Genomic DNA, 21757 nt, shown 5'->3' with positions numbered 1-21757 from the left:
TCAACAGTATTTATGGAATGCTTACTATGTGCCAAGCACTATTTTAGGCACTAGAAATGCAGGAATGAACACAGTGGACAGAGTAGTTTTCCTCCTGCAGCTTAATTTCTAGTAAATGGGGGTGAGGGATAATAAGCCAGATAGATATGTAAAATCATAGCACAGTGCTAAGGGGAAAAGCAAAGCAGGGAAAGGTGAGGAGGGAGTGTGTGGGAGTGAGCGAGTAGGTGTTACAATTTTAGGTAGGGGAGGTCAGGGATGAACTCCCTGAGAAGGAGATATTTGAATAAAGATCTGAAGGTGGTGAGGTAGGAAGCCCCACAGATGCCTGGGGGATCTCTGTATGCAGTAGGACAAGATGCAACGGCCCTAAGTTGGAATTGTAGCTGATGTGCTTAAGGAATGGCAAGGAGGCAGGTGGGGTGACTGCAAAGTGTGGGAAGAGGACAATAGTAAGAGCTAAGATCAGGAAGGGAAAGGTAGCAGCAGCTATGACCAAGCCTGTATGTGCTTTGTAAGGACTTTGGCTCTTACTCTGAGTGAGATAAAGTCATTATAGAGTTTTGTGTTTTTTTTCATGTGTATTTTTTGTCAAAAAAAAAAAAAAAAAAGGTGACATGATCTGACGTGTTTTAAATGGATCCCTCTACCTGGTATGTTAAGAATGGACACAAAGCGGGCAAAGGTATAAGCAGAGAGACCTCATAGGGAGCTCTGGCATACATCCAAGTGAGAGATGGGTGGTGGCCTGGACTGGGATGGTGGTGAGATGCAGTCAGATCCTCTAGCTACGCTGAAAACAGAGCCTACGTGAGGGACTGAAAGTGGGGCAGGAGAGAAAGAGAACTTTGGGCCTGATTTCTTTTTTGTAATTTGCTTGGGATGGCAGAAGAAAGGCAGAGTGATGGGTGAAGAAACCTAATGTAAGGAAATTGCTGGGACTCAAATTGGTTTCCTGGGCCCTATCCAAAACAGACAACTCTCAGTGTTGTTTACTATAGGCAGTCACTTTTACGTGGGCTGGATCAGTACGCGTTATACAAAACGTCTAACTAGATACTATTCATTTAACTGGATCAGTGAGGTAAGAAGCAAATAGTGGAGTGTCCCAAGTGCTGTACATGCAATAAACTTAAAATGTAGTATCACTATTCCCTTTAAAGAAGGAAGATAAGCCTCATTCAAAGTGGCAGAGGGGCTTGTCCTATCCAGTCATACAGCTAGTAAATGGAGGAGCGGGGATCTGAGCTCAGGTGTCTCCAGTTCTCTGTGTCTGTGGCTCCATGGCCTGAGGCAGCAAGTCACAGACGTGGTTTCTGACTCTGCCTCAGTCACTAACACTGAGCAGGACACTTGTGTCTCCAGATCCCAGGCACCTCATCTATAAAATGGGGATAAATTTTACTGATTTCACACGCATGGTGAGCACATGAGATACTGCTTTGGAAAGATTTTTGCTAGTGTAAAGGCTTTACAACTATGGTTTATCATTGCTATTTTTATTATTTGTCTTTTCTGGGCCTCAGTTTTCTCCACCTTAAAATGAAAGGACAGGACCAGGTGATCTCCAAGGTGCTCTTTCTGGCTCTAAAATTCTATTTGTTAATAAGTCAAAGAAGTCCTGGACTGCAAAGACAGTTTGGTTTTACAGAAGGCTTCTTTGTGATGGTATGTGATATGCCCAAATTTTAACAGTGCCAAAAGTTATAGCCTCTTGTGTTTACAAGGGGCTGTAAACTCCTAATGCTCACATTTTAATATTGAAGAATTCCACTGAAGAGGAGAAAAAGCTGTCTTACCACATGGTAAATCTTTAAAAAATATCCACAATCAAATCAAATCACTTTCTGTCAAATTAGAAAGAAAGATAAAAATGTTATCCTAGCAGTCCTACAGCAACCACCGTGAGTTAGAAAAACAGAAGTCCCTTTCTCTAGTTACTAGTTAGAGAAAGGGTGGGGGGGGAAAGCTGTCCTTTGTAGTAATTATCCTGCTCCAATTCATCAGAAATAAAGTAATCAACACATTTATCACAAAAAAATTTCTTGAGCCACTGAAAGGCAATTATAAAAAAGCCAACTGTGTCACCCAGAGCACCATGGTAACCAGCATCACCAGGGCATGAAAAAGTAGTTGTTAGTCACTAGAATCTAAGCCGATTGGCAGTTTGGCTTGCTAAGCAACACTATAAAAATAGCAGCATAACGACCCCATTATCTGGAGGTCTGACTTTGCACGGCTTTGACTCTGGTCCCAGAAGGAACTCTCCCAGGTTTGTATACCAACCCCATAATCCAAATGCCCAGTCAAAGCCTAATTAATCATTTATTCAACAAATATTTATTGAAGCTTTTTGTCTATCAGGCACACGATTCCCAACATGTATACTTGGTTTCTCAGTTAAATAAAAGCTCTCAAATAGGCTCAGAAAGAGTGGCTTTGTGATGAGTGGGGCAGGGATTTGCTTGCAGCCGGCTCCAGCAGAACCAGCAGCCAATAGCCAGTGGACAGAGAAAAATAAAGAAGTAGATGCTGCATAAAATAACTACATTCTCCTGACCATGCTCCTGTGTCCTCAAGAAGAGATTAAATTATATTGAGGATCCTTTGTTAAGGAAGGCAGAGATAATATCACCAAAAAAATTAGAAATAAGACCGACAAAAATGGTTAAAAGATACACTTTCGGCAAATACATTATGTCTGACAAATACTTCATTCTACTTAGTTCCCCGTTTTGCTGGAAGAAAAGCAGCATTATGATCACTGCTTTGTGAGCACTCGAATGTAGCGTTGGCTCCCTCTCCGCCTTTAGTTTTCTAGCTCAAGCTCCTACATCAGCTGGCACTCCCTTTCCTGTCATAATTGCTTATCAGTCTCTCTCTTTTCACTTCCTCAGAGAAGTCTTCCCAGAGCCTTCCAGGGAATTATTTCTTCCTTCGCCCTTCCCCCACAGATGTCGTCTGGATGCCTTTGCAGCATTTCCATCAGGGCCCTTCCTCCTTTCATGCTCTTGGAAGACAGGGTCTTTCCCATATTTATATCCACATCCATCTCCCAGAGCCCTGGTAGCCTGGCACCCAGTGAATGTTACTGCATTCAGTTGCCCAGATGACCTTGGCAATTGCTAGAGGTTAAGGGAGGGTTGGTTGGCAGAGATGGCGTTTTCCCTCATGGATGCTAAATGGCACAGGAACCCTGCATGGTACCCACACTGGCGCTCTTTCCTCAAGCCTCAGCAGGTCTGCTCCCTTCTCCTGGAGGGCTCTTCCTCTGGTTCACTCCTCACCACCCTCTAGGACTTAGCTCAGATATTACTTGAGGAGCGGGAGCCTATCCTTACCCACAGGACCCGGTCAGGACCCCAGTTATATGCTCTCACAGGCCCCTATACTTTGTCTTCAAATCACTTGCCACCGTTTATAATTATTTATTGGCTACTGTGTATCTCCCTACTTGACTGCAAGCACCAGGAGGGCAGCAGGCTTGACAAAGAATAGTGTCATATGGGGAAGGAAGGGGGGGAGGGAGGGAGGACGGAAAGAGGGAGGGAGGGAAAAAGTAAATTGAGGAAAATCTTAATTTGGAAAGGAACAGACAGCAGAAAATAAAAAGAGAACTGAGAGTTGTTATTGAAGATCCAGGGGTCCCAAATGTGGGTCCAGAGGTAAACCAGTTTGAGAGAGGACTAGGAAAATCCACAGACCCGCTCCTCTGAAACACCCAAACGCTCTAAGGGAATCAGAAAGCTTTAAGGGAATCAGAAACACAACTAAATGTATATGGTTGTTAAAAAATAGAATTGAGGTGAGGTACTCTATTCTTCAAATAAAAGAGGACTCACAAAGGATGATAAAAAGAGGAAATGGAATTTAACTGCAGCCTGTGGGATTTAGATGAGATAAAAAGATGGTCTGACAATAAAGGCTGTTATACCTTGGAAAAGATAAATCAATCTTTAAAAAAAAGTGTGAATTAGATTTTCTCTCAAGTTTTTCAATGTCCCATTCAGCTTGGATTCTATTTTTACCTGGTATTTCTTTTGCAAGGCTGAGAAAAAAATTGACTGCAGAACAATATTACAATAATCATAATGAAAAATTTTAAAGAAATATAAACGAACAATTTTATCATCTTGTGTAATTATTTTTACTTTTTCTTGTTTCCTTTTTTTTCTCCCTCCCTGTACATGATAGACTATGTTTTCCTTACTGTTTGCTCTAATTACTGTTTGGAAGGTAAGAATCTCATTCTAAACATTACTAATTATTATTTAGCAACATTTAACACATTTTAAAGCACATTACATCTAATTATACCAGTGAACTATAACTTTGAGTGAAAATAGCTTATTTTCTTTTATGGAAGACAACAAATGCATTACTCAAATTCTGGCAGCTTTTTAAAAAATCAAGCAATGGGACAATTACTTTTTCTGATAAAATAGCTCTTGCAAGAATTTGGAGCGATAAAGCAAAACACGGACTTTCAACCAGATTATTCCTCAGTGAAAATGTTACTGAGCACTTGCTGGCTGTTTGCAAGACTTTTGGCAACAGAACACATACAGTAGGACCAAAGATTGAAGTGGCTACCTTTCAGCTCCACAATGGCTACTCAGTGTCTCTCATTCACAGTTGCATTCCCTGTGTCTACCCCTCCGTGCCTGGCCCAAAGCAAGAATTCAATAATTTGCTGAATAAATGAATGAATAAATAAATGAACAAAGACTGAGTATGAAAATGGCAATAGGCCACCCAACATAATTTTACATGGCTATGGTACTCTTCAGGTAGACTGACCCAGCATTATGTGGGTTATGCTGTCTTTTGTTTAGGAAGATGGTGTTACTAACCCAGTAGAGCTAAGTTGTTTCACTGACTTAAATACCAGAGCTGGAGTGATCAGAGGTCTTAGACTTCAAAACAAAGCTGTATTTCTTCTTCCTGTTGTCTATTCCACAATAGTTTCTTCTAAAAACAATCCAAAAAAAGAGTAGTAAACTTTAGAAACTAAGTTTGATAAATCTTTAAGGCTCTATTTTGTAAATTAGTCTTCCCTAATTATAGAGCTCAACCCCAAGGAGACTACAGTAAAAATAATACTATCATATGAAAAAATCATTCTAGGAATTAGAATGAGATATTTCATTTGTGGAAGAAGGCAAGACCATTTCCCCTTTATCTTCTTTTAAAGAACTTGATTAAGGCTGCTATTATGTACAATATATTTTTTAAAGATTTAATTTTTTATTTTTTATAGAGAGGGTAAGGGAGGGAGAAAGAGAGGGAGAGAAACATCAATGTGAGAAACGTTGATCAGCTGCCTCTAGCATGGGCCGCAACGGGGGATCGAATCTGAAACCTAGGCATGTGCCCTGACCAGGAATGGAACCAGGAGCACCTTTCACTTTGTGTGACGATGCCAAGCAAATGATCCACACCAGTGAGGATGCAATATACTTTTAACATGACAAAAATATTGAGTTATTATTCCAGGATAGTGGGATGATTATCTTCAGGTTGTTTTCATACTTTTTCTACTGTTCTCTATTTTTCAATTTTCTACAATATGCAGTATAGAAACATAAGCTTCAATAAAAATTTTTATAACAGCAAACAACCTAACCATAGTTATCCTCTTCATATTTTCAATGCATTTTTATATTTATATTTTAGCATTTGTTTTAATAATTTATATATAGGACTGTCTTATCCATATACTTATATACTAAGACATGACTTGTGAACTGCACTGTGGTTCAAGGTGGGGAGGTGGGGGGTGGAAGGTGAGTCCAGCCTGCCTTCTGGCCTTACAAGTGGACTACTATTCTCCCATTAGGCTATAGACTCTCTGGGGGCAGGGTTTGTATCTCATACACCCAACTCTAAGTACACTGCTTTGAACATGAAAAGGACTAGATAATTGTTATAATAAATAGATGTGGCTAAAGAAGCAAAGAAACAATGTATACAACACTCATCTTCTAACATTTAAAATTTGACTTTTTCCTGCTCCATGGTCCCAAATGATGGGGCTGGAGATAATTAATGATTCATTTACTAGAGCTCTGAAGAAGATCTCTTCCATTATATTAACATTTAAATCCTTCAGTCATTCATTCAACAAAAATTTATTGATAACTCACTATGTGTCGTGTCTACTCTTAGGATGCTACAGATACAAAGACACATAAGACAGTCTTTGTCATCCAGCTGCTCATCATATATGTTGGCAAAACAAATAAACAAATATGGATAATAGAGCCTGTTAGTTTAATAACAGAGATAAAGAAGAACTAAGCTGACCAAAACTGGAGTTAATAGGAGAAGCTTCACAGAGGAGGTAGCCCATATGCTAAGTGTTAAAGGAGGAACTGGGGTAGGGATCAGTCAAGCAATGCATATTCCTGACAAAGAGTACAGCATGAATAAAGGGACAAAGGCAAGAAACAGCACAGTATGGCCACAGGTTTAATGTTGCCGGAGCACACAGCTGAGGCAGCGAGTGGTGAGTGATTAGGCCAGCGGTGGGCTAGGAGCAGATGATGAGAGCACAGCTCAGACGTCATCCTAGGTGGTGGAGAGTGAGGAAATTTAAAGCAGGGAATGACATCACCAGAGGTTAGTTTAGGGGCAGTGGAGAGGGCAAATTTGAGGGAGACATAATATGGAAGAAGCAAAACTTCTTAGGAGGCATTTGCACAAATGAGTAAAAGATTTGTGTTGATATTTAATAATCACAGCTAACAGTTAGCATTTATTAAAGTTATTAAATAAGCATTACAATGAAATATTGTCTTACTATTTCAAACCACCCTATAAGTATTATTGTTATCCTCATTAACAAAACAAACAGTTAAATAACTTGTCCAAGGCTGGGATGCAAGCTGGACAGTTTGGTATCAAAGCTTATGCTCTTAAATCACTATGCCATTTGTTTAATTTCTGTCTCTTGCATTAAAATAACAGCTCCATGCAGACAGGGGCCATACTGCTGGTGTCTTCCACTGTGCCTAACCTACATGAAAGAAATAGTGGGCTGAACTGTGTATAGATACAAGGAATATTTTGGATGCAATATTAGCTAATTTTTTGCAGACTTTGGTGATTATTGACTAAATGTCTATAAATTCATATGTTGCTCCTCCTCAAATTCATATGTTCAAGTCCTAAGCCTCACTGCAAACTCTAAGGAAGTAATTAAGGTTAAGTGAGATTGTTAAGTGTGGGGCCCTAATCCAACCGTTAGGCATCCTTATAAAAAGGAGGAGAGACCAGAGTGTGTCTTATCTCTTTCTCTCCCCTCCCCGCCCCTGCCCCATCTCTCTCTCTCTGTCCCTGAATGCACCCAGGAAAAGTCATGTGCGGACTAGTGAGAAGGTGGCCTTCTGAAAGCCAGGAAAAGGCTTCTACCGGAAAGCAAATCACTGCAACCTTGATCTTAGACATCTAGCCCACACAACTTCTGCTGTTAATCACCCAGTGTATGGTGATTTGTTATGGGAGCTGGAGCGGACTGAGATGACGGTGGGTGGTGAAGGAGAGGTTTCTAGCCTGGAAGCCTAGAGGGGCAGTGGTGCCGGTAACTGGGGTAAAGAACCCAGCACGACGAAGAGGTGAGATTGGTTATGGTCAATGGAACAAGCAACACTAATTTTTCTGAATTCAGGGTTTACCTCACTCAACATAGAAATATGGAAGTTAGCTATTTAAAACCATTTATTCAATAAATGTTTATTCATCCCCTAGCCGAAGTGGCCACTGTGCTTATCCTGAGAATACTAAGTAAGTAAGATTCATTCTCTGTCGTCAAGGAGCTCAGAGTCCACTGGGGAAAAATAAGTTTCCTTTTGTAAAGCTAGTGTGCTAGCTGGAAAGACCACTTTCCTTTTCTCCTAAAGACCTGGGGTTCATCAAAATCCCATATGGGCAAGAGCTTTGGAGTCACATGAACTGTATTTGAATATGGGCCTTGGAATACATTAGCTGAGTGATGATCATAGGCAGTTTTAGGGTTCTCACTTTTAATCACAGAGTGAGATCAGACGAAGGTAGGTAAAAATGTTTTGTAAAACTCAATATGCTTATTAGCAATTATTAACATCATAAAACTGACATTTCTAACTTGCAGAAACTACAGGTAAATCAGTCATGGGCAGCAAGTCACAGGTGAAAGGCCAGCTTGTGGGTGGCAGGAGTTCTGAGATGGGAGGGGGAATATGACTGGGGTGGTGGGACATAGAATAGACTTTGGGGTCTTACAGACCTAGTTCAAATCACCAGTCAGTTATCAGCTATGCAAAATTGAGCAAGTCATGTAATTGATCTGAGCTTTAGTTTCTTCATCTGTAAAATGGATTTAATAATACCTACCCCAGAGGGTTGTTCTGAGTTTATCAAGGGCTTGGCGTGGTGCTTGGCAGAGTGGTACCTCCATTAATGGAAACTGTTGCTCCTATTAAAATATTATCATTTGCCTCTCCTACCTCCTAAGGGGCTTGTGTAGGTAGTGAAATAACTCAAGATGCCAAGAAGTGAGGGGAGTTGAAGGGCTTTTATGACTTACTTAAAAGGTCATTTTTAAAGGTAAACAAAAGAAGAGTAGTCCAACTCAACTTTTGTCTCCTATGGTGTAAACATCTCTCTTACCACTGTAAGTGGAAATGACCACTGTATTATATAGCTTAGAGCCACAGGACAGCCACCTTGATAATTATTCCTTGTATTTATTCTATTCTAAGTAAATCTATTAACCACTGTTAATAAGAATTCTCCAAAGGCAATGCTTCTCAAACTTTAATGTACACCTGAGTCACTTAGGGGATTATTAATATGCAGACTTTTATTCTGTGTATTTAGAGTAGGGCATGCAATTCTGCCTTTCTAAAAGCTCCCAGGTAAGGCCCATGCTGCTGGTTGATGAACTATAGCCTGAGGAAGGTGCAAAGCTCTGAAGGGACGCGGACATATCTTCCTTGGCGTGGTATTCAATGTAATGGCCTGCTTCTCTTCCATGATCTACCTAATTACAAACTAACTACCAGAATCCTAACAAGCCTTTTTTGGACCAGATTTAGAAATTCTGCAACAGAACTCATTTCTGATCACCACTGACTTTGAGTAGTCTACTCTGTGCAAGGCACTATACAAGTAGTGTGCTGGGGATACACAGGTTAGTGAGACAGAATTCCTGCTTCTGAAGACTACCCTCACTCTAAGACTGTATGCCCTTGAAGACTGTTGACTTTCTGAGGGCAGTCGTACTGTCTCCCCTGTTGCCTCATACAACATAGATGCTCAATCAATACTAAACGTATGAGTCAATGAGTTCACAGGATTTTCATTAAAAATGTTTTCTCACAGCACTACCTTAAATGTCTTAAATGTCACATATCAGAGGTGGTTAAATTAAAATGAGGCTGATGGGGTGGGTCCTAATAAAATCTGCCTCGTGTCATTTCATTATAAAAAGAAGAGATTAGGACACAGAGATAGAGAGACTCCAGGGATCAGAACACAGCAAGAACGTGGCCACCTGCAAGCCAAGCAAAGAGGCCTCACAGGAAACCAAACCCACTGACACCTTGATCTTAGACTACCAGCTTCCAGAACAGTGAGAAAATAAATTTCTGTTGTTTAAGCCACCTACTGTGTGGTATTTTGTTACAGCACCCTTAACAAACTTATACAGATTTTCAAAGTTTTTATGCTCAGATCCAAGACTCCCTTTTGTAAGGTACAAAAAATGGAAGATAATTCTCAGAGTGGATAGATGAACTTCAGAGTGCTGTGAGAATGAGGTATGTAAGAACCAGGGGGAGACAGAGAGAGGGTGAGACAGCAGCCAAATTGGGCTAAAACAGCTGCAATATATATACATTTCCTCCCCTTCTTACGATACCAACACAAAGTCTGGGGACCAACACAAAGTCTAGATTCTCTCTTCAAATCTAAGACTGAAAGCAGCTTTTTGACTTTTTTCCCCTTGGCAGCAGAAGGACGACTCCAGATATTTTTCTGCATGCAAAGAGCTTCAAGTTACCTATGACGATAGGGCAATGCAATTGAATTTTTGATAAACAAAATAAAAAACACACAGTCAAATGAGATTCCTGCTAGTCACATGGAAGCTATATTAGAAGCCTAATTCTAAAGTCAGGGAATTATTATTTTTTGTTTCGCTTAGCCGTAATAAACAAGCTAACTCATATGTATAGATGAGCGCCTCCTTCAAAAAAGTCATTCTGGAAGGTCCTGCCCTTTTTCTAACCATGTCACTGTTCATAAATCATTTCTGGAATTGTGTTCAGAGTCTGTGAGATAGTCTTCTGAATGCTCTTGTGGTGACCCTTGAAGGTGGATTTAATTTCTGAAAACAACCAAGTGTCCTTCTGGATCAACTTGGGTTAACTAAGGGGACCAGTCAAACTGTGGAATGCCAAGAGCATGGACCCTAAAGTGTCCAGGCTGAAGTGTCTTGAATGAATTGTACTCAGCCTCAGAAGACAGTTTACAAAGACAAACCTCAGACATGCAATGAGCATTATAACATGTAATATTATAAACATGGCATCAAAGGGAGATGGTGACTGTTCTGGAAGGAAACACACAAGTTTTCTTTTCAAGTGGATATGCAAGTTTTCTAGTGGTTCCCTTTACCAGACTGTTTCCTTATGTACAGATCTATCCTACCTCATAAGACTACAGTTCCCAGTAGTACAAGGACCTCACTTCCCTAGTCAACTTTTAATCTCCAACCTGGGTACTTGACCTATGGAGCGAATAGCTGATGAAAAATTAAACAGGTGGGGGAAGAATATCTAAGGTGTTTGGGGCTTACTCTATGTCATTCAAAAGGCATAAGTAGGACCCAGAGAGAAGCTTGGGAGAAATATATTTGTACTCCATGTAAGAAAGACATTCGGCAGCTGGAGCTGTCCAGCAGTGCAGTGAGTATCTCCTGGAAATAGTGAGCTTCCAGCCTTGGAGTTGAAAACTAAGGCTGCTTGTTATGAGAACCTGTACAGGTTCCTCCTGTAATGGATGAAGAGCTAAATGCAATGGCCTCCAAGGACTATCTCCAAAGTTCATCCTGCATAATACCTAGCAATTGGTAGGCCCTGAAAAAAAAAAATACTGGAATGAAATGAATGAGAAATACGGGGCATCTTGTGAGCCAAGCCAATGGGAAGAAGCTTGGAGCTCAGTCAACGGAAAGGAAGGTAGGGAAAAGTGAAATAAAAAGAGCCAGGGAGGCATGAGATAGGATCTATCTTGAGTTTTTGGTACCAAGGGCAATTGCTTTGGGTACCTGAAGCCTCACAAGTTTATGAAAGGGTAATACTTTTGCAGGGGGTAGGAGTTGAGGGAAGAGACAGACCACACTCACCCTTCTTAAACTCCTCCAGCACGGTGTCCAGCCGAGTATCATTGAAGACGCAGTGCAGTGGCCGGTTGTAGAAGCGGGTGACAGTGAGGAGTGGGGTGCAGTCGTCAGGGTCCACGAAAGCCAAGTCCTTGACAAAGAGAATGTCCACAATGTTGTGCCGCTGGTCGCCCTCGTACACCGGGATGCGAGTGTAGCCACTGCGCAGGATCTCGGAGACCGTGGCAAAGTCCAGCACGGCATCCGAGCGTAGCATGAAGCAATCTCCAAGGGGGGTTAGCACTTCCTCCACCACTTTGGTGCGAAGCTCCAGGGCGCCCTGGATGATGTTGAGCTCCTCCTTCACCAGGTCGTTGTAGGGGTCCGCGGCCCGCAAAGTCTCCAGCAGCTTTTCCCTTGTGTAGAAAGTGCTGATCTCCTGGCGCAGCGCCCAGTCTAGCAGGCGACCCAGTGGGTAACACACAGGGAAAGCGGCAGCCATCAGGAGTCGGGTCAGGCACACGCTATGCGAGGCGATGGCCAGCCCGTGCCGCGAACACACCGAATAGGGGCAGATCTCCGCGCCCAGGAACACGGCGCCGGTGCACACGAGCGCCGGCAGCCACGGGAAATGAATCCCCGCCTCGCTGTACTCTTCCCCCTGATCCCCGACGCCCGGCGGCAGCGAGGTGTACAGCCAGCCGGCCAGGGCCGCGTTGGCTCCAGCTTGGCCCAGGAGCAGCGTGCAGAGCAGATGGGTTCCCCTGCCGCGCACCGCCTGCACGCGGCGCGCCTGCTCCTGCTCGGCAGCCGAGCCGCTGTTCCGCAGCACCCGTAACTCCACCGGGTCCAGCGAGAGCAGGCTCAGGCGCAAGCCGCTGAACAGGGCAGACAGGGCGAGCAACAGGAGCGCTCCGAGCGCCCGCAGCCACGCGGGGGGCAGCAGGCCCCCACCCAGGCCGTACACCCGCGGTCGGACGCGCAGCAGGAAGCCGCCGGCAGCGCCGTGGTGGTGCCAGGCGCGCCCGTCCCAGGCGCACAGGGAGAAGAGCTTCCCGCCACCGCCCGCACCGCCCCGCTCTGCCTCGCCCTTGCGCAGCTCCCGCACTCGCACCTGGACTAGAGCCGAGCCCGCCACGCCTCCGGGGCGCAGGGGCCCGAGGACCTCCACGTCGGACGCCCAGTCGCTCTGCTCGCGGCAACGCTGAGGCCCTGGTGGGCGCGTGGGCACAGCGCTGGGCGCCAAGCTGCTCCCGCCCGGGGGCTCCTCGATAAACACGAGCCGGGGAGACCAGTCTCCGGTGTCATTCTGCCCCGGGGAAAGGGTGGGTGCGGGCACCGGTGCCGCGGGCGCCGAGGGCCCGGGTTGGAAATAGACGCGCAGGAGGAAACTGGTGCCTTCTGCCGCGCGTAGGGTGCCCCCTTCCAGGGACACGCGGCCTCCAGCGGTGTCCTCGGGCCTTAGGCCCAGCAGCCAGGCGGCGGCAGCCGGAGGCCGAGGGGACAAGGAGAAGAAGAGCAAAAGCACAGCGCTCCGGCTGCAGCAGTCCCGGAGTCTAACACCCACCGCAGCTGCCGCTGCCGCCATCCTGCACCCGGCGCGGCTGCACGTGATACTGCAGAAAGCAGAGCAAGAACTGGAGGGAGGAGGAGCCAGAGCCGGGAACCGGCGCCAGGCAGGTCACCACGTGTACACCCCCTGCGCGCGTGGGCGGAGGCGGTGGGGGTGCAGAGCCTGCCCAAGCAGGGTGTCCCCCCAGGAGGCAGGAGATGGCCACTCAACACTGCACTGTGCATAACCCTGCCACAGTTCGGTATATCTGAGTTGCAGCCTGGAGAAAGCTTGGTTGGAGCACAGCCCCCTATTTATGCTATAGGGCGCCCCTCAGCGAACTCCTACCCGGCAGTAATTCTCTGCCAGGCCCTCTTGTTCCCCATTGGCTGGGGAAATTTCCCATCGTTTTGCTTCTCCAGCCGCTAGCGTTCCCCCTTCTGGTCAAAAGAGATTCTGGAGGCAAGTCTTGAATCTGTGAAAATTGTGTGTTTAGTCTCAACGCCGACTGATCTTTCATGTTTAAGTTTTTCTAAATTACGTAAATTCAATTCCTTGTTAAGACTCGAATGTCCATCAGTAAGAAACTGTTGAAATAACTCATGATACCACTGTGCGAAGGAATACTATGCAGCAGGAAAAAAGAATGGCATTGATCCTTGTGTTTGTGATATGGAAAAAAATCTCTAAAGTAAATTAATTGAAAAATGGCACGGTGTAGAACAATGTGTGTACTGTGCTACTGTTTGTGTTAAAAGTATTTCTGTATAAATTTATATGTACAGACGTACATATATAAGATTAAGTTTAACATGCAGAGGATATGAAAGAAATTTGTAATAGCGTTCACCTTTGAGGAGAGGGGAGCAGGACTAGAGTCTTGAAGCTTGGTTGAGAGATATTTAAAATACAGAGGCCTGTGCGTGTACACACGAAGTTGCAAAGATAATACAGAGATACACTACCCTTTACTCAATTTCTACCACTGGTTATAACTTGACTATAGTATAATACCAAAAGCAGGAAATTGATATTGATATGAGTGTATAGTTTCATGTCATTTTACCACACATGTAGATTTATACAACCATCATTGCAATAAAAATGCAGAGCTATCAATATTTATTCTATCACCACAAAAATCTGAAAGGGAGACTTTTTACTGAATTCCCTGTATTGTTTGAATTTATCATGGGCCTGTCAGTTTATTTTTACTTTTGTGCATTTACTTTTAAATTTTATGTAGTAAAATTCACTCTTGGCTGACTGTTCTGTCCGTTTTGACAAGTGCACATTTACGTACGCACCACAATCAGGAGTAGTGCCATCGTCCCCCAATATTCCCTCTCACTGTCTCCGTGCAGTCAACCTTCTCCTCATCCCATCCTCTGGCAACTAATAAGTGGCTCTCCCTTGTAGTTTTCCTTTTCCAGAATGTCATAAGTTGAAGTAATACAATATGTAGCTTTTTGGATCTGGCTTCCCTTAGTTTGCATAATGTATTTGAGAGTTATCTGTGCTGTTGTGTTTATTAGGAGTTCATGCCTTTTTATGGCTGGGTAATATCCCATTATATGGATGTATCACAGTTTGTTTATTTACCAGTTAAAGAACATTTGAGCTAGTTCCAGTTTTGGGCAATTATGAATAAGGCAGCTATAAATGTTCATGTGCAGGTTTTTGTGTGAACATACGTTTTCATTTCTCCTGGGTAAATTCATCATAGGTCTGTATTACTTTTTTTAAATATAAAGGTAACATTAGTTTGACATACTACCTTTGGTCCTTCTTGTTAATTAAAAATATCATTGTTTTATGTGAAATCTTATTTTCCTTAGATGTTTGAGACCCCAAATATATTGATTTAAAAAGCCTTACAGAGGATAAAGCTCAATACAAATAGTCCCAGTTAAAAGTTATCTTTTCATAACAAACTCTAATCGTCCAGAGTGGAAATAGCCCCTCTTTGGTTTGGGACTAGATAGGCCTTAGGCTGCTGGTCACAGTCCTACATAGGCTTCCTTTTCACTCTGCGGGGAATGTGAAAGAAACCTGCTATTGCCTTAAAATACACTAGATCCTGTCCACTACCAGCTGTCTCTAGCATGGGTTGCTTAAGAGATAGATGGATGATTTAATTTGAAGCAGGAACATTGAGGCATTTATTGGCTGTATAGAAGAAAAAGAGAGGTGGGGTCATGTGATCATTTCCCATAAGTGTTGGGAAAATAAAGCTCTCACTTTACCCTTGACACTTAGATCTCTGTTCTCTCAAACTAAAGCTTCTCAGCATAAGGGTACGTTATCCTAAGAGTTCTCTCATCTCTTTTAGGCCACAGGGCTTTATCATCATTATAACACCACCTAACACCTTTATCAAGCTTGAGAGTTACAAACGAACTTCGTATTTATTATTTCACTCACACAATATTCCTGTGAAGTAGATATAATTATCCCCATTTTACAGATTAGATTAACTGACCAGTAAAACGTCTTTGGATTCTAGGTTGATGCTGCTTCACCCCTCAATACTAACCAGTATCAAAATAAAACTGTTCAAAAATATTAGATCAGGAATTTAAAGGCTTAATTTCTGATTATAAAGAATTATATGCTCATTGAAGATAAACTTTTAATACGGAAAAGCATAAGTAAAAAGAAACTATTACCCCACCAACCTGAAATAAACACTGTTAATATTATAGCACTGTTAATATTAATTTTCTACATAGGTAACTGAGAAATACAAACACACATCTATTTGTATATCTTTATTTCTTTTTAATACATATTATAAGTTCAGTTATAGTCTACTTTTGTCACTTAACATATCAAGAGCGTTTTCCTTAATGTAATAAAGATTCTTTCATAAAGATAGTTTTTAATGAATGATACCATTACATATATATGTATAATATTGAGAGAGAGAAAGAGGACTGTAAGAATTCTTCTATTTCTAGTTGCACTAGCTCTTTCATTAGCACATATTAGGCTTTGGAAAGTCAATCCACTTATCTGCACCCATTTGCTTATCTATGAAATGAAATACAGTTTTAAGGTCCTTGCCTTTTCATGAGTCAGTGGGTATGGGCTAATGTGCACTGGGTGAAGGTAATCTAGAGAGGTGGAGTACTTTTCCTTTACTGAGCAGGAAGTTCTGGAAAAGTACTAGGTTTCCAGTATTGTCCTCTAACCGAAAGGATTCCTGAAACAGGGTCAGGCAGTGTGATTCTACTAAGGAAGGGTTGCCAGAATAACTCCCAGAATCCAAATGTTGACTGTCTTCCTAGCTTACAAAACGGGCAACTCCTCATTTCTCAGACAGATGGAGGAAATGATACTTGCCTCTAATATCATGACTATGCTCTTTTAGAAGGTGTATGTTAAAATGTTTTTTCATTACTTTTTCATTGATTGAACAAATATTTGTTACTCAACAAAGTACTAGATATTGGGCATAGACAGATACCATCCCTGCCTTCATGGAGCCTAGATGCTACTGAGCATGACAGAGATGAACTAGAAATTGCTTACCTATCTAATTAATTAATTACTCTTATGGAGGAGAAGTTCAAAGTGCAGTGCATCTAAAGAGGAAAGTCTGGGAGGACTATACCACAAAATGAAGCTTAATGAATATGGAAGAATTTATATATTAGGAAGAACATGATAAATGTCACATTTTGTTCTTTCTATTCTTTTTGCACTAGTTTTAAAACTATGACAATGTATTAATAATATTCCTAATAATATGTTAACATATGAGTGCTTATTATTTGCTAAATACATTATCTCTTTTAATTCTAACAATAGATGAGAAAACTGAAACTCTAACTGGGTAGGTTTGTGAAAGTCACATCATTAATGGGTAGTGGAGCCAAATCAGATAGGCAGCCTGAGTTCAGAGCCTACAATTTAAAAAGTTAGCCTTGATTGGTGTGGCTCAGTGGATTGAGTGCCAGCCTGTGAGCAAAAGGGTTGCCAGTTCAATTCCCAGTCAGGGCATATGCCTGGATTGAGGGCCAGGTCCCCAGTGCGGGGTGCGCAAGAAGCAACCACAAATTGATGTTTCTCTTCCTCTTTTTCTCCTTCCCTTCCCCTCTCTCTAAAACTAAATATATAAAATCTTTAAAAAAATAAATAAAAAGTTACAAAAATACTAATACCAGGTAACCCTTATATAAGGTTTGCTCTAATCAGGCATAAATTAACTCATTTAATTCTCATAAACACCTTTGAAAGTTATCATTTCCACTTTAATTGAGGAAGCTAAGCTACAGGGAGATTAAATACTGTGGTGGCCAAGATAATACAACCAGTGGCAGAAACACTGCCACCACCCTGCACTACATTGCACTACACTACACTACAGCTGTCTGTCATACTTTTTAAACCCAGTTACATACATGGTTCTACATAGTTGCGCTTCTAACATTTTTACACTTGTAGTATTGTTTCCTTTCATTTCTCATTATAGTGTAATTATTTTCCCTTATTAAAGCTATAAACATTGTTTTCTTTCCTCTCTTTCCCCTGTGTTGTTACTGTTGCTTGTTGTTTTTACCACAGGCACAGAGGATTGAGTTAATCATCTTCCTCAGTTCATGGGTTGTGAGAAGACCTCATCCCCATCCTCACCCCTAATCCCATGTCCTCCCCATTCAGGCACCCCCTCCAATATTTTGATATGTCTTTCTAGATCTAAATATCCTTATAAAATGTACAGTATTGATATGTATTTTTTTCTTTTGAGATATGATTCACATACCTTAAAATTCACACTTTGAACTATATTATTAGGTGGTTTTTAGTATATTAAAAAAGTTGTGCAACCGTCACCACTATCTACTTCCATAATATGTTTATCAACCCCAAAAGGAAGCTCACTCTCTGCCCCAGCCTTTAGCAACCGCTGATAAAATTTCTGTCTGAAACAATGCTGCAACTGTAAAAATGTTAGAAGCGCACCTATGCATACTTTTTTCCCAAAAAAGTATGACAGAAAGCTGTAGTGTAGTGTAGTACAATGTAGTACAGTGTAGTGGCAGTGTTTCTGCCACTGGTTTTATTATCTTGGCCACTATGGTACTTAATCTCTCTGTAGCCTAGCTTCCTCTTTTATGGGACATATATTCAACCATGCTTCATGTCTGAAAACACTAACACATACTTTACTCTGCTTGAAGCCCTGGATCCTTCTCAGACAGAAGCATGGAAGTGGGGCTTCCCAGTAATGAGGAGTAAGGCAGTCTGGACTCATTATTGTCTGCAATAAACCATTGATTGTGTGTGCAAGATTTCTGAGATACAGGCATTTCTATCAACTAATAAGTGAAGCTCCTGCCTAGGGCAGGGAGATTCCCCACCCTTCTGCTAAAAAAAAAAAAAAAAAAAAAAAAAGAAAAAGAAAAAGGTCAAGAATTTTCTTTGGTAATGATTAATCCCTAACATCTGGGCAGCTAGGTCAGTCCCACTTTGATCACCAGCTAAGCAGTTTATTAAACACCTGAATCCAGTATGAAGCAGCAGACTGTGTCACAAAGTTCTGGAAGCAGAGGTTGTAACTTCCAGCCAAACAATTAAAAATATTGATGATGTTTTCTTTACCAAGAGGAGATGGGAATATTTCAAAATTATTCATATATAATTGCCTTGAGTGTTTGTCAGGATAATCTGGTTCTCAGAGGGGCAAGGGAAAGTCAATCCGATTGAGACAGTCTTTAATGCAGGCAAATATTCATTTTTTCTCTTTATAAAGCAATGACTCTCAAATTTTATTATGCATAAAAATCACCTGAAAGATTTGATTTTTCTTTAACAGATTCTGAAAGCATGCACAGAAAACTGGTAACAGTGGTTGCCTCTCTGAAGAGAAAGTGGTAGCTGGGAAACAGGGATAGGAGAGAAACTTTCCCCTTTTGATCTTTTAAATTTTATGTAATTAGCCCTACCTGGGTAGCTCAGTTGGTTAGAGCATTGTCCTGTTACCCTAAGGTTGCAGGGTCGCTCTCTGGTCAGGCACACGCAAGAATCAACCAATGAATTTATAAATAAGTGGAACAATAAATCAATGTTTTTTTTCTCTCTCCCTCTCTCTAAAATCAATCAATAACAAATTTAAATATTATGCAATTAACATGCATTTCCTATTTAAAAATATTTACATTTAATTTAAAAATGCATGCTTCTAGCTCCATTTTGATTTTGTATGTCTGGCATAGGACCCAAGACTCTGCACTTTAACAAGCAGCTCCTGTGATTCCAATACAGTTGATTGTTGATTCTCTTTGTAAGAAACAATGATATAAAAGAGTGGTTCTTTTCTTCTTCTTTTTTTAATTGTATTTTTTCCCATTACCATTTAGTCCCCTTATATCCCCCTCTCCAACAGCAATCAGTACACTGTTGTCTATGTCCAATGAGTCCTTTTGGATTTGCCCATTCCTGGGAATTTCTGATAGAAGCTATGGGCTTTTCTCCCAGAAAACTGCACATTTACTCAAGGACATGATAATGTGAATATGCTGTGAATACAATTGAAGGGATTCATGGGAACCCCAGTGACATTACATTTGTGGTCCTTATGTTAGGGACCTGTGATATAGACGGTTTTCTTCTATATTATGGCAAGGAGTTTGTTGTTGTTGTTTTTAGTAAAGAGAGAGGTTCAGAGAATTGAGGACATTTAAAAGTATGTATGTGTAGCTCTGGCTGGTGTGGCTCAGTGGATTGAGTGCTGGCCTGTGAACCCAAAGGTCACTGGTTTGATTTCCAGTCAGGACACATGACTGGGTTGCAGGCCAGGTCCCCAGTAGGGGGCACACGAGAGACTTCTCTCCCTTTCCCCTCTCTAAAAAGAAACAAATCAAATCTTTTTTAAAAAAGTATGTATATGTGCACATGTGTGCATGCACATGTATACGTATGTGTATATATAAGAAAAGAGCAGCGGTGATTTCTACTTTTTAAAAAAAATGTGATTTATTTTTAGAAAGAGAGGAAGGGAGGAAGAAAGAGAGGGAGAGAAATATCAATGTGCAAGAGATACATCGATCAATTGCCTCTTGTACACCCCTGACTAAGAACCTGGCTTGCAACACGGGGATGTGCCCTGACTGGGAATCGAACGGGCAACTTTTATAGTTCACAGGTCAGCACTCAATCCACTGAGCCATACCAACCAGGGCTGAGTTCCACTTTCAATGAAGAGGTTTCTTCTCCAGTTCTAGAACCAGCTCCTAACTAATAAGGGAACAGAAGATGGATCGCTCAACAATTCTCTTCCAGTTACATCCTGTCCACTAACATGTTAATGAAATTTGCAGATGACCCCAAAAGAGGATATTCAACTAACACCAGGAAAGCCAAAGAAATTATATAAAACGTAAGCAATATTGGCAAAGAGAATAACATTCAACTTGGAAAAATTTCAGGTAGAGGCATCTGGGGAAAAGTAATTGGAAAGAACATTCTTCATGGGGTGGGCAACACCTGGAAAATAGTGACGGCTATAAGAGGCCTAAGGGTGATACTAAATGGCAAATTAGATATATATCTAATATTATAAGAAAAATAGTATACTGGCCTCTTGTCACAAAGCAAGAAGATAATGGCTCTTTCTCTTTGGCTCTAGTGAGATAGCACCTGGGATGTTGTTTTTAGTTTGGGGCACTTCATTAATGGAAAATTGTTGATTAGCAGTTGGGAATTTGGAGGCAAGAAACAAGAACAATTAAAAGCATTTATTTGACACAGCTCAACCATTCAAAACCAAAGGCACAGAAAAAAAGAGGAATAATGAAACTACATACTTTAATTGTGTTACTGAGAAATCAAAGAAATTGAAGGTCTCTTCTTTCAATTTTGGCATAGAACCAGTGATTGTTGGAGCTGGGAGGGACTGTATAAATGAATTTTGATGACCTTTAAGTTCCTGGGCAGTGTTAAAATTTTGTAGGCAGGGCAGGTTGCCCTTGGGCTCTGCATTTCACAGATATCTAGCAAGGGTCCTCTTAAAATATAGATCTGATATTATTCTCCTGATTAAAATTCCCCAATGAATTCCCATGGTATTTAGAATAAATTTAGCCTTTTAACAGGGCCCATGTTGCTAGGCCTTTGCCTAAATATTAGCTCCTGCCATTCTCCCCTGAGCTTACCAATCTGCCACACCGGCTTTCTCCCTATTTCTAGAACTCTCCAAACTCTCCTAGTCTCATAGTCTTAGCATTTGCTGAGAGAAATTAGCATTTCTTTAGTTCCTTGTATTATTGATTCCTTCTCATTTCTTCCTTACATAACCATGTTATCTAGAGTCTCCATTCCCACTCCATCATCCTGTTTATAGCATTATCACAAACTAAAATTAACTTTATTATTTGTGTAATATCTTCCCCCCCCTTTTAGGATGTAAAATCCAGGAGAACAAGGATGTTTCTATCTCACTCATTCCTATAGTTGCAGTGCCTTTCATGAAGTAATAGCTAACACACATTGAGTTCTTACCATATTCTTGATTCTGTTCAGTGTTTTATGTGTATCAACTCATTTAATCATCACAGCAACCTTATTAGATAGGACTCTGATTAACCACACCTTACAAATGGAGAAACTAAAATACAAAGAGGCTAAGTTTAACTTGTTCAACATTAAACAGCAAACAGGTGGTAGGGCCAGGATTTGGCTAACACCAGTGTGACTTGCCCTGGATCTGAGAAGTTAAAAGAAGAGCAAAAGTTAGTATCCAGGGCTTCCAGCTGCCTGGTGGTCATCTGCCTGGAGAATAGGCAGTGGATTAATTACTTGGATAGTTATGTGCTGTATGAGAAACTCTAGTTAAA

At 41.5% G+C, this 21757-nt stretch overlaps 1 protein-coding gene across 2 annotated transcripts in view; it reads right to left on the bottom strand.

The window, feature by feature from the left end:
* The window catches only part of CNNM1 (cyclin and CBS domain divalent metal cation transport mediator 1), a 49923-nt gene extending 36954 nt beyond the window's left edge, over positions 1–12969 (bottom strand). For both annotated transcript variants that reach the window (XM_054581335.1, XM_054581336.1), the window contains exon 1: positions 11390–12969. In XM_054581335.1, the coding sequence (XP_054437310.1) occupies positions 11390–12953 (1564 nt within the window). In that variant the 5' untranslated portion in view covers positions 12954–12969. The remainder of the gene's footprint in view (positions 1–11389) is intronic.
* Positions 12970–21757: the final 8788 nt, after the last annotated feature.

The sequence above is a fragment of the Pteronotus mesoamericanus genome, unplaced genomic scaffold, assembly GCF_021234165.1.
Source record: "Pteronotus mesoamericanus isolate MK-2021 breed Mesoamerican mustached bat unplaced genomic scaffold, CSHL_Meso_final contig_657, whole genome shotgun sequence".
Classification (NCBI taxonomy): domain Eukaryota; kingdom Metazoa; phylum Chordata; class Mammalia; order Chiroptera; family Mormoopidae; genus Pteronotus; species Pteronotus mesoamericanus.
The sequence above is the reverse complement of the archived record's forward strand: the minus strand, read 5'-3'. Positions and strand labels throughout refer to the sequence as shown.